General features: G+C 37.7%; 1 protein-coding gene across 11 annotated transcripts; it reads left to right on the forward strand.

Moving 5' to 3' along the window:
- The first annotated feature begins 5,694 nt into the window (after nt 1–5,694).
- LOC140851989 (GCN5-related N-acetyltransferase 3, chloroplastic-like) lies at nt 5,695–13,412 on the forward strand. 11 transcript variants are annotated; one of them, XR_012134845.1, is made up of 6 exons: nt 5,695–7,020; nt 8,753–8,878; nt 10,959–11,027; nt 11,590–11,646; nt 12,765–13,010; nt 13,112–13,412. XR_012134845.1 is itself a non-coding variant. In XM_073244514.1 (6 exons), exons 1-5 carry the CDS (start codon nt 6,578–6,580, stop codon nt 13,007–13,009), a joined length of 876 nt encoding a protein of 291 aa, XP_073100615.1. In that variant the 5' UTR covers nt 6,270–6,577; the 3' UTR covers nt 13,010; nt 13,112–13,412. The 11 variants fall into 11 exon arrangements, 7 of the variants coding, with proteins under 7 accessions (XP_073100621.1, XP_073100620.1, XP_073100616.1 ...); XM_073244514.1 differs by having other exon boundaries at nt 6,270–7,020; nt 12,829–13,010; XM_073244516.1 differs by having other exon boundaries at nt 6,275–7,021; nt 8,817–8,878; nt 12,829–13,010.
- Nucleotides 13,413–13,925: the final 513 nt, after the last annotated feature.

The raw sequence follows: 13,925 nt of genomic DNA on the forward strand, positions 1-13,925 counted from the left end.
ATTCAAATAATTATTATTCAACTTTAATTCAAGTAATTAAATCAAATGTCTTACATCCAATAAAATTTTTCACTAAAAATAAAAATCTAAGTTCAATGAAATTGACAATGCTAAATCTCGCCTCTAAAAGTTCTGTCCCAATATTTCTTCCCACGCTCGAAATTAATTATCTGAATCTGAAAAATAGAAAGAAAGGTAATGAGCTAGACAGCCCAGTAAGTAACAAATATCTCAACCAGATATTTCAGATATTATACAATTTTCAGGAATAATGCTACAATTAAACATAAAAATATATTTCATGTTGATTTAATGCAAATCCAATAATTTCAAATATTCACATATAATATAATCATAAATCCGATTCGATTTCAAAACACTCGTAACTCAACAGCCTCGACTATGACCAACGTTTAACCCCCATTGGCGGGGTCCACATAATACCAGCGCACAACCCCCACTGGCAGGGTCCAGAAATACCAGCGCACAACCCCCACTGGCAGGGTCCACAAATACCAGCGCACAACCCCCACTGGCAGGGTCCACAAAATACCAACGTATAATCCCCATTGGCGGGGCCCACTGAAACATAGTTAGGCTGAGAGCATAAATCCGATCTATATCAAAACACTTAGTACCACAATATATATCATAATCTTTCACTGAACATGTGCATAAATCGATATACCATAACATTTCAAAAGTACTTTTCTTTCAAAACATAATTCCATAAATCATGCATAATTTCAAAGAATAATTATTTATTTTCAGAATAAATATGAAATATCTCGAGAAGATGATTCATTACTTACCTTTCACGGAGCACTGAATGAACGGATCGACTAACTTCTAGGAGATTCTTCCGTGCCTATTATCCAAAATTATATTTTTACATTAATTTTAATTCAAAATTAAATCTAAACAAATCCCAACTCAAAACCTCACTTAAAATCGACTCTTTCCTAAACTCGATCAAAATCATCAGATGAGACCTCCCACTACGCTAATCCTAGAGGAATAACTTTAGAGAGAGAGGAATCCATCAAGAGAGAGAAATATCCTAGAGAGAGAAAATTATAGAGAGAGAAAGTAGAGAGAGAAAGTCCAATTTCAGAGAGAGAAAGTCAGAGTTCAGACTGAAAAGAAGAAAGAGAAGAGAGAGAAACTCTCTCTCTCATCAATTTCAATTTTTCTTTTTATTTATTTATTTACTTAATTACTTATTTGTTCATATATATATATATATATAAATATATATATATATATATATATTTTATTATTATTATTATTATTTTCTTTTCTTTTCTTTTCTTTTCTTTTTTTTCTTTTCTTTTTTTCTTCTTTTTCTTTTTCTTCTTTTTCTTTCCTTTTTCTTCTTTTTCTTCTTTTCTTTTCTTTTTCTTTTCTTTTTCTTTTTCTTCTTCTTCTTGGTTCTTCCCACACCGGAACAGGGGACCGGCGTCCCCTCGGCCTTGACCGGCCGTTCGGGCCACGGCCGCCACGGCAGAGGCCGGCGGCCGACGGGAATCACTCCCCCGGTCACGGAGGAGGGTGGCCGACGATCAATTTCCGATCGCCGGCGCCGGAGATTTCAAGGAAAATAAGCCAAAAAAACAGAGTCTGTTCCCGACCAAAAATCGGCGACGCTCGTCGCCGGCCACCGCGCACAAACGCACGGGGGAAAGAGGAAGGAAGGGAGGAAAAAGTGAAGGACTTACCACGACCTCCTGGGACCTCGTCGGAGAGAAAACACGGCGAGGAACCAACTGCGCCCGCGGCTCTTCTTCGGGAAAATCAGAGAGAAAGAGGGGAAGAAAAGACCGATGAATCGATTCTAAAGAGAGGGGGTCTTCTTATAGGAATTCCTAGGACTCCGAGGGGTCTTAGGAGTTCGATCTTTGCTCGGATTTCGTCGGAGAAGGAGACTCCTATCGGGAGTCTTCTTCCCGGTTTAGAATTCCTCTATTTTTTTTTTTTTTTTTTTTCTGTTTGGGCTTTTGTGGGCTGAAAAGGGTTTTGGGCTATAACATTCTTCACCCCTAAAAAGAAATTTCGTCCTCGAAATTTTTCATACCTGTCACCATTGTATTGGAAGCCTGTGGATTCTGTTGAGTAAGCGCATAAACTCTTCCCTGGGTTTTAGAAATCTGTCCACCACCCTTATGTTGTCCTTCATGAGTTCTTTTGCCAGCTTGATTTTCAGCATTTAGCGGGCAGCTAGCAATTTTATGATCCTTCTGTCCACATTTGAAACAAGCACCGGTATTCCAATAGCAATCCTTGTCTTCATGATTTTTACCACATCTGGAGCACGGCTCACCATCAACCTGTTGAGTCTTATTGTCTACTGCTCCCTTAGCTGATCTTTTGATGTTTTTATTATTCTGCCCTTGGGTATCATTTGATTGTGTTCTCTTTCTTTGCCTTCTTTCCTTTTCCATGCGTTCTTCATTGACTTCCCTTTCAATTATCAGTGCTTTGTTTACCACATCTGCATAAGTTGTCAATTCATATGGAACCACTTGTTTTCGAATCTCAGTTCTCAGTCCCATCTCAAACTTGTGAACACGTTCTTGCTCACCATCCACTAATCTCGGAGCAAACTTTGCTAACTCTGTAAATTTTGCTTCATATTCAGTCACACTCATACCCTTTTGCTTCAAATAAATAAACTCTTGCTCTTTCTGGATCCTTATACTCCGAGGAAAATACTGATCATAGAATGCAATCCGAAATCTTTCCCAGGTAAGTATTTCGCCGTCTTGTTCATGCTTGCGCTGTAGTCGCTGACACCAGTTGTATGCTTCTCCTTGTAGTAAATAAGCTGCATATCGAATCTTTTCTTCATCAAGACACTCTTGGACAGCGAAAGCCTTCTCCATCTCCATTATCCAGTTGTCAGCCTCCAAAGGTTCAGTAGTCCCCTTGAAAGCTGGAGGAGCAAGCTTTTTAAATTCTGAAATATTGTTCCGTTGTACTGGTTGCTCTCCATGTTGTGGTGGTGGATGCTGATGTTGTTGTGTATCTCGTTGTATCTGTTGTTGTTCAAATATTTGCTGCTGCATTTGTTATTGCGCTTGTACCATCCTGATTAGGGTCTGCATTAACTGAGCCATATCTGGTTCTTGACGTGCTCTCGAAGTACTCCCATTAGGATCTACAACTCCCTCCTCCTGAGGGGTGCCACTGGTCAGATGGGGAGTGCCACCATCCCGTGGTTGTGATGTCTCTCTTGCAATTCCTTGAGTAATTCTTGTCATTCCACGGGGAGGCATGATAACCTTGTGGTAGTAAAACCTTATTAGATTCATTTATCTATTTGTTAGGATGGTTTTTTTTTTTTTTTGATGCTCATATTCTAACGTCCCAATATTCCTAATGTTTACCCACCTACACTCATACTATGTCAAATTCTATGTGTCATAATTTATCCACTTATGCTCTGATACCATATTAATTGTCACGCCCCCGACCCGAGATTGTGAATCGAGGGTCGCGGCAACCGCCGCATACTCATGAAGAACTCTCTCCATAAGCATGCAAGGCATCTCATCACGATATCAATGCATCGCAGCGGAATAAATTCAAATAATTATTATTTAACTTTAATTCAAGTAATTAAATCAAATGTCTTACATCCAATAAAATTTTTCACTAAAAATAAAAATCTAAGTTCAATGAAGTTGACAATGCTAAATCTCGCCTCTAAAAGTTCTGTCCCAATATTTCTTCCCACGCTCGAAATTAATTATCTGAATCTGAAAAATAGAAAGAAAGGTAATGAGCTAGACAGCCCAGTAAGTAACAAATATCTCAACCAGATATTTCAGATATTATACAATTTTCAGGAATAATGCTACAATTAAACATAAAAATATATTTTATGCTGATTTAATGCAAATCTAATAATTTCAAATATTCACATATAATATAATCATAAATCCGATTCGATTTCAAAACACTCGTAACTCAACAGCCTCGACTATGACCAACGTTTAACCCCCATTGACGGGGTCCACATAATACCAGCGCACAACCCCCACTGGCAGGGTCCAGAAATACCAGCGCACAACCCCCACTGGCAGGGTCCACAAATACCAGCGCACAACCCCCACTGACAGAGTCCACAAAATACCAACGTATAATCCCCATTGGCGGGGCCCACTGAAACATAGTTAGGCTGAGAGCATAAATCCGATCTATATCAAAATACTTAGTACCACAATATATATCATAATCTTTCACTGAACATGTGCATAAATCGATATACCATAACATTTCAAAAGCACTTTTCTTTCAAAACATAATTCCATAAATCATGCATAATTTCAAAGAATAATTATTTATTTTCAGAATAAATATGGAATATCTCGAGAAGATGATTCATTACTTACCTTTCACGGAGCACTGAATGAACGGATCGACTAACTTCTAGGAGATTCTTCCGTGCCTATTATCCAAAATTATATTTTTACATTAATTTTAATTCAAAATTAAATCTAAACAAATCCCAACTCAAAACCTCACTTAAAATCGACTCTCTGCTAAACTCGATTAAAATCATCAGATGAGACCTCCCACTACGCTAATCCTAGAGGAATAACTTTAGAGAGAGAGGAATCCATCAAGAGAGAGAAATATCCTAGAGAGAGAAAATTCTAGAGAGAGAAAGTCCAATTTTAGAGAGAGAAAGTCAGAGTTCAGACTGAAAAGAAGAAAGAGAAGAGAGAGAAACTCTCTCTCTCATCAATTTCAATTTTTCTTTTTATTTATTTATTTATTTATTTACTTAATTACTTATTTGTTCATATATATATATATATAAATATATATATATATATATATATTTTATTATTATTATTATTATTATTATTTTCTTTTCTTTTCTTTTCTTTTTTTCTTTTCTTTTTTTCTTCTTTTTCTTTTTCTTCTTTTTTTCTTCTTTTTCTTTCCTTTTTCTTCTTTTTCTTCTTTTCTTTTCTTTTTCTTTTCTTTTCTTTTCTTTTTCTTCTTCTTCTCGGTTCTTCCCACACCGGAACAGGGGACCGGCATCCCCTCGGCCTTGACCGGCCGTTCGGGCCACGACCGCCGCGGCAGAGGCCGGCGGCCGACGGGAATCACTCCCCCGGTCACGGAGGAGGGTGGCCGGCGATCAATTTTCGATCGCCGGCGCCGGAGATTTCAAGGAAAATAAGCCAAAAAAACAGAGTCTGTTCCCGACCAAAAATCGGCGACGCTCGTCGCCGGCCACCGCGCACAAACGCACGGGGGAAAGAGGAAGGAAGGGAGGAAAAAGTGAAGGACTTACCACGACCTCCTGGGACCTCGTCGGAGAGAAAACACGGCGAGGAACCAACTGCGCCCGCGGCTCTTCTTCGGGAAAATCGGAGAGAAAGAGGGGAAGAAAAGACCGATGAATCGATTCTAAAGAGAGGGGTCTTCTTATAGGAATTCCTAGGACTCCGAGGGGTCTTAGGAGTTCGATCTTTGCTCGGATTTCGCCAGAGAAGGAGACTCCTATCGGGAGTCTTCTTCCCGGTTTAGAATTTCTCTTTTTTTTTTTTTTTTTTTTTTTTTTTTTTTTTTTTTTTTTTTTTTTTTTTTTTTTTTTTTTTTTTTTTTTTTTTTTTGGCTTTTGGCTTTTGTGGGCTGAAAAGGGTTTTGGGCTATAACAACGTAAGTGTGTAGAGATAGAGAGAGAGAGAGACAGTCAGCCGACGGTGGACCTCGCTCGCTGGAAACGGTGGAGCAGACCGGAGAGAAGAGAAGAGTGATGAAACGGCGAGAAAGAAGGGAAGCTGGAAGACATAACCGCGGTGATATTCCTCCCTTAATTGCGGCAAGCGTAACAGCTAGCGTCAGATCACATGCCACGTTAGCACTACAACGTTTGCGAAAACGAAGCATCAAATCCCACCGTTCACATCCGCCGGAGGGGGAATCCCACCCTCTACGTTCGCCTGGCGCTTGGACCCGTAATGGCAGAAACCCGAATCCTCCCACGATCGTCAAATTTGCATCTTTTTAGAGACTATTCTCGCCGCCATTACTAGCCAATGACGAGGACGAAGACCCGGTCGACCCGAACATCCCCGACCGACGATGATCTCTGCCGGTGCAAGTTGGAGTCGCTCATGAGGAAGCTGAGGGAGGAGCAGAGCTGGAGGAGGTGGTGGACTGGAGGTCTCCGGAGTTGGGGACAGAGGAGGAGGATCGGGGAAGATGGGTATACCAGAGGACGATTTGAAGGCTGGGGTGAAGGGAAGGCGTTGGCGGTGGGGGACAAGAAGCGCCGGCGGCCGGCGGCCGATAAGTCCAACCACCGTCACCCGCGTCGGGGGAGGAGGTGGAGGTGGTCTTGGGAGAGTGGGGGGCGGATACGGCGGCTTAAGTGAGGAAGTACGGTTATTGGAGGTTCAGGAGAAGCTTGATTCGGCAAATCCATTACCGACATCGCTGCAAAATTAATACCGTACATTACTTAATTAACCCCCTACTAATGTTAACATTGCTAGATTTTATGTCACCCGCTTCTTGGTGGTTGGGCACAGTCGGATAGAGCTCTTTCTTCTTAATAATGGCGGCCACTTCCTCTCTGTTGTCGATCTCCTCCGCCTCTCTCCACTTCTCCCCCAACCCGACAACCCCGAAGATGCGAAGAAAACCCCCACCTATCTCCATCTCCACGAACCCCTCCCACGTCGATCCCCTCCAGCTCCAAGACCTCCTTCGCTCCGCTAATTTCTCCTGCCACCGCTTCCCGGCCCTCGCCGCTGATGGCCGTGCGGAGCCCGTCGATACCGGCAAGCTCCAGATTGCCCTCGCCCACAGCTTCGTCGTCGTCTCCGTCTTCTGCCGGCCCAAATACTTGGTCGAGGATGATAAAAATGAGATCTTGAGAGCTGGGATCGCAAATTTTTTTGAGAGGGCGTTGCCGGTGCCGGAATCGGACAGCCGATTGGTGGGGTTCGGCCGGGCGGTGTCGGATGGAGGACTGACGGCTTCGATCCATGACATTGTGGTAGGAGTAATTCTGGAATTTTATTACCCGTCCATAAAACTTGCTTTTTCTTTTTGTCGTTGTTGTTGAAAGATTCATATCGATTTTTGGTACTAATTACTACAGTTGCTGGCTTTTTGCTTTGGTATAGGAAATGTAATGGGAATCAGATTTTGATACTACTTCGTTTAGCAAATGATTAAATGGTTCCAGTTCTGCAGTAATTTCTCAAGTCCTTTTTAAAAAAAAAAAATTATGTAATACATATTAGAGGGTTCTTTTCATCAATTTTGGAGCAAAGCTAAGGTTTTGATCACATGATATGCACGTGCCATTTGGTAAATTAATAGTAAATAATATAATATTTATAAAAATTCAGGATTTGGTGAGATAAGAGTATAGCATTATATGATATACTCTTTTATGGAAATTATTTTACTGAAAGTGAATGGATGTTCATAAATGATTCTTGTTTTCCCTGGTTATCAAAGAGAACACAGCTTAAGTGAACACAACCTTTTTAGCATCTGACTACATGTTATCTTTATAGCCCTTTCAAACGCTTTTGGAAGGTTATAGAGATACATTAAGTTTCTAAAATGAAACCAGAAATTTCACATGAGAAATTGCTACTATCATAGACAAATAAATTAGTTGGAAAAAGCTAAGCAACTACCGACAAACCAAACAATTGAACAAGCGTATGCAATGCAAGGATATAAAAGTGCTTTATCTATTTTGTTGTTTGGTATGATCCCACACAAGTACAAAGGGGAAAATTGACCTTACCTTACTGCATACATGATACTCCACACGAATAAAATCTTCACGACATCTTCAGCTCAACAAGATAATCACTGACATTCATAATGTAATGCATGGTTGGCTATTGGATATATGATTAACAGATATGATCATGTCTCATAATAACAAATCCTTCCGGAAACACTAATAAGTTTTGCTGTGGCAAAGCACAGTAGTTGCATCCACAAACAATACATCCAACAAATAAATAAATAAATGGATGAGTAAATGAAAGAAAGACTTTAACATCAGTTGTTAGTAGCAACATCAAACTTAAAACTTTAGAGTGATTCTATATGTATAAAAAAATATATGATCATGGACATAGAAATTAGAATTTGATATAAGTTTAGTATAGATCATAGTTAGTAGCTAGATTAATGGAAATATGTTATTGAAATAAAGTACTTGCCTAATTCTGTTGCACGCATGAGAATGAAATGAATAGTTTGACAGCAAGACTCATTTCAAGTAACCATATCAAATGAACATTTTGACAAGAAAATCTGGTTTCCAACTAATATTCCATGTATGACCCATAATGATGCAAAATCATATTTCAATTTTTGAATGTTAGTATCTCAAACTTTCCAAACTCTTGCATACAGAAGTTTAGATCCCAAAGATGCCCACTGAGGTGAAAAATCACGATCTTATTCAAGTTATAATAATAGCAAAACTGATCTCAAAAAATAGTAAACATATATATCAGATGTTTTTTTCCTTGAATGAAGCATTTTCTTTTGGTATACAAGAGAATTGTCCTTGCATGGTTTCATTTTTTGTCTAAAAAAAATGATCTGTTAAGTTTTCATTCTATGAGTACATCAAGGTTCACTTCAATTGTCAAGAGAAAAAATATGCTCCATTTTACGTTACTTCCAAAAATTTGCCTCCTCCTCTATAAAGAACATAAGCAACTGAATGTGGAGCAATCAAACATGTTCCGCTTGTCAGGGATTCATTCTACCTTGTGAAAAGGAAGAACTTGAGCATTCTGTCTCCATTGCAGAGACCAGCTTGGAAAGCTTTGACCTTGCTGCTTCCACTCCCAAGGATTTCAAAATTCAAACAGTAACTGGCAAGCGCTTCCTGTGCCTTTCATCAAACTGATTGCAATTGCTTTCCTTGCCCTTTATATTGGAGCTGCAAGTGTATCCACACCTGAAGGGACCAATCATATTCCTCCATAGCGAAACTTAGGCTTAAAGATATGACTCAAGTATACCGTGATCTCACCTTAATTTGTTCCTGCAATTTCCTCTGCACCTCGAATTGTACATGCAACATGGGTCCTGGAAAAAGAGATTTCCTCTAGAAGCAGAACCAAAGTTGCAACAAGTATTGGGGAAAGAATCCAGTAGCAATCTTATTCATCATACTCATTGAACTGAGGTGGTGTTTTCTCCTTGTTAATATGGATACTTAATTCTCCATGGTCTTGTCATTAGCTTACTTGCAATCTGTTGCAGAGAATCATTATAATCATGCAAGAAAATTTGTAAATATTGAACACCCTAGAAATAGAGTATCTTACCTTTTTTTTCTTACATCTCTCTTAATTTGCTGGCTTCCCTCCTCCATTAAAGAGCTCCACCATTTTGAATAATGAGCCTGCAACTTTCACCCACAGCGTATGGCAAAGAACGGCAAAAATAATTGACTGCTCCATATCATATGTTTTGCTTTTAAATACCACAACAAAGGTAATTGATTGTGCTAAAGGAAATCTCTCATTTTAGAAAGCAAAAATATTTTTTGACTGAAGTGCAAGATCGTGTCAAGCTTTTCTGCTGATAGGAGGAAAGAATCTATTCTAGATATAAGAAGGGAGAAATCTGAAACTTATGTCTTGCTCATTAGTTCATGCATGTAAAGAAATACAATACTTTAAAGGGTAACAAGGATAGTAAGATTACAAAACAAGCAGGATAGCATTCTTGCTGGAACCAGTCTTTCTGAGCTAGAGCTATTCGGTAAAGCAGATAAAATGCAGCTCACTATTTCCAAATGTTGACTTCAAACCAAAATAAACCTCAGCAACTTTAAGCTTCAAAACCTCAATTGCTTCATTAAAGATCGGGTTGGGTCCAGGTTTGGGCACCATTAAGTATCAAACATTATATTTTAAAAAAAATCAGGCTAAAACAATGAAACATCCTATACATGCTACAAAAATTAAATAATGAATAACAAGCACTTGATGCTTAACTATGTAACAGTGATCGGCTAGATACTGAAAATATATACTTAAAGCCAAGTGTATATATATATGTATATGTATATGTATATGTATATGTATATGTATATGTATATGTATATGTATATGTATATGTATATGTATATGTATATGTATATGTATATGTATATGTATATATGTATATGTATATGTATATGTATATGTATATGTATATGTATATGTATATATATGTATATGTATATGTATATATATGTATATATATATATATGTATATATGTGTATATGTATATGTATATGCATATACATATGTATATGTATATACAATATGCATATACATATGTATATGTATATGTATATGCATATGCATATGTATATGTATATGTATATGCATATGTATATGTATATGTATATGCATATGTATATGTATATGTATATGTATATACATATGTATATGTATATATATATATGTATATATATATATATATATATATATACATATATATATATCATATGCTTTCGTGTCAGGTTTGGGTGGGCCAAAAAGCCTCAAACCACAAACTTGAACCTGAAAATTTCAGGGGTTCTGACTTTGGACCTATAGCCAATGCATCGTCATGTCGAAGTTGGGTTAGATCGCGGTTGGGTTGTGTACAGGTCGGTTGCCGGGTTTATGGGTTGGAGTGACAGCCGTACATACCCATAATCACTTGAAGAACCAATTTAGAAGTTTGTTATAGTCGCAAAACTCTCTTTTACTTATATTGCATTATGGTTTTTGAAAGATTCCTAGATGTATCAGGCTATCAGCTAAAATCTCTAGTCCACAGCATCATTTGAAAGAGGTGCATTGCCTCAATCAAGAAAGTCAAAAGTCCATTCATTACTTATCAGGCAGCTTAAATATTTCCTTTCATGCCAAGCACTCTTCCTTTTATTCATATCATTTATGGTCAGTGTCTTTCAGGTTATCCCTTCATTACAGAGACGGGGTATCGGTCAAAAAATAGTTGAAAGAATAATAAGGTATGTAGAGAAATAGTACGTTCTCAATATTGTAGAGAGTGATCCATGATACTGTAGCATCTGTGATTCTTCATCATAATATCAAGATTCCACTTCCCTGTAATTCTTTGGCTGAGATATTAACATTCAGTTTTTTGCATGCTTATGAACATGCATATATGTATAACTCTGAAGAGTATGTCGCTCCTTCAGCATCATGGATCTCAAACACTGGCTTATTGAATTGCTTTACTATATTGTCAGGCTTAAGTTTTTTTGTTCCATTTTGTAGAATGTTAATTCATCCAATAGGCTGAGAACTGCAAAATCTATAATAAAAAATTTTCCAGCTGCTAACTCCTGCATCTGCACAAGAGCTTACCTACTTTTCCACACTGTAAATAAACTACTACAATATACAAGTTATGCTGCTAAAATGCTTACAGTTTTGCTTTTAGATTATGAAAATGTCTTAACTCCATGAGATCTTGAGAAATTTGGTTTGAAAAGTTCACCTTTTCTGATAATATCTGCCAAAAGCCATTTTTTCACTTTGTCTCCCCCTTCAAACAATTTCTTTCAGGATTCTCACCAGCAAAGGCATATATGATATTTGTGCCTTGTGCACAGAAAAGGAGAGGTATGTCTGTCATACCTTTTTTGTGTATGTACTTATTGTATCATGGTAGTCAAACCCAATTTTTAATGGCACCTTTTGTGTTTGGGTTGAGAGGCTGATGGGTAAGAAAGGAGAAATAGTTCTCAGGACTTGTGCATGCATGCCTCCCTCCTTGCCTCATCCTTGAGGGCCAGATATAATGGTTTTGATCCTTGAAAGATGGATTGTGGAAAAACAAGAATAGTGGCTTGCAGATGTTTTTTTTTGGGGATTGCCGATAGCCTTGTGACTTTTTAACAATTCATTGAGGTTGAAACTTTTTTAAATTAGTGTAACATAATCTATATTATCATTACTTTCTCTGTCTGGCTCCAATAATCTTAGTATATCCCACTTTATTTTCTCCTTTTATTTTATTTATTTATTTTTGTGTACATGGCGGGGGCAGAAGGGCCACAATATCTTTTTAAATTGCATCAATATTTAAAACTATGCTAGAATCAGGAGGCCTCATTTCTTATTGTGCCATCAGGAAAACAGCTTACCTATGATTGAGATGGCTTGGCTTGTTTGAGCTGAAAAGGCAGGTTATGTAGATTCATCATTTGTAGAAATATAAAATGAATAAAATGTTTATTTAATTGCCTTTTGAATATTAAAATTAAAGGCTGTAGAATGCTTTAAAAGAAAAAAACCTCAGGAGTCAAATTTCTGCAATTCACAGAGGAAGTTACAAATAAATCATGTTCTTGTTGAATTTCTTAATGACACTATATTATTTATTTCTCTGTGTAGATATCTTTTACTTAATTTGGTCTCTTAACCCAAAGAGGATTCTGAATTTGAGCTTACCTCTAGAATATTGTTGGTAAAGTCCAGCTTGACTGAAATGGATGATCATTAGTAGTTAAGAGTGTTAAAACAAAATTCCATGAATATTTAGTACTTGGGTGGAACTATCTTTACCTCTTTTTTTTTTTTTTTGAAATGACTTTCTACTGATTAAAACAAATATCTGCTGACCTATGTATCTTTCCTTTACTACATGGATTCACATTTACTTATAATTGTATATATAATGCAACTCTTATCTTCTCCTCTTAACATGCATTCCCTTTTGCATGCATATACATGATTAGACCATTAATATATGTACAGACATGTAAAGTCTGGCTACGTATAGCATGTGGAAAGTTTTTTCAGGTTATTTTTCAAAGCATGTGGATTTGGAGGGGATTCTCTGGGGTCTACTACAATGATGTATACCCGATCTGCCTTGAGTTACCTGCAAGGCAATCTCATGGTCAGACCTGCTGGTAGGCTGCTGCTTTTGGTTCCACCCTCTCGAGGTCCCACGAGTGAAGTTCACACAGAAGTTTCATGAGGTAAGAATGCAGCAAATATGTCTTGTTTTTAATAAGGTTTTGTAGGAGCCCTACATGATGATATACTAATTTAAAGCTTCTCCATGATATGCTGTTCGTAGCTGTCAGGAAAAAAAGGTAGGAGCATGCGAGGACCCACATGTTTTTGAGTCAAATTATGACACCTTGCCATTAATTTTAAGAAAGCAGAGGAGAGGTGAGGATCACCCTCAACAGCAATACATGACCTCAATTTTTGTGACAGTTGTATAAAAAAGAAATTAAGACAAGATAGGGATGATTCAAACTTTCACTCTATTGCAACTTTGTGAAAAGCAAATCCAACATGTTCTATTCGATCATCTGACTTCTTTTTTCTTTGTTTCCTTGAAAATTCTGAATCTAATACTCCTTGTCTGGGGACATACTTTTCTGTGCGCTTTTATTTCTATTTCCAGCACTTGCAGATTAGCATGTGATTTTTGTATGAAAAGGGCAATTGGTTCCTCTAGAAGTGCTTTTCTGCTAGGTAGGAACCTACTTGTTATCTAGAAAAGCAGTGTTCTTTGCTATTATGCCGATATCCATCTATATGTTTTTTCTTTTCTTCTTTCAGTCTCACTTCACTGAAAAAACCTTACCAGATTGGTTTTTTTAACCTTTTATATCACACTTCGTGCAAAAAACGCTTCCAAAATGGCAAAAATCCACATCGAGATTGCATGATCTCTGCTCATGGCCTCCGTTGGTCATCATCTTTCTTGAAGCCCTAGTGATTTGTTGTAGGATGGATTTATCCCAACAACAAATACCGGACAGAGATGGACACTTCTGGGATTGATTTTTCATGAGTGAATGGGGCATTGGACATATATGAATATTAGAACAGACAAGCATCCATTGAATCTGGTTTTCAATAAAGAAAAATGTTATAAC

Source organism: Elaeis guineensis, chromosome 10, assembly GCF_000442705.2.
Source record: "Elaeis guineensis isolate ETL-2024a chromosome 10, EG11, whole genome shotgun sequence".
NCBI lineage: Eukaryota > Viridiplantae > Streptophyta > Magnoliopsida > Arecales > Arecaceae > Elaeis > Elaeis guineensis.

Excerpts from the sequence above, each read along its gene's own strand:
- LOC140851989 (XM_073244514.1), top strand. The coding sequence starts at position 6,578 with ATGGCGGCCACTTCCTCTCTGTTGTCGATCTCCTCCGCCTCTCTCCAC. Across the intron at positions 7,021-8,752 it reads GCTTCGATCCATGACATTGT|GCTTGTCAGGGATTCATTCT; the intron begins GGTAGGAGTAAT and ends CAAACATGTTCC. Across the intron at positions 11,028-11,589 it reads ATAGTTGAAAGAATAATAAG|GATTCTCACCAGCAAAGGCA; the intron begins GTATGTAGAGAA and ends AATTTCTTTCAG.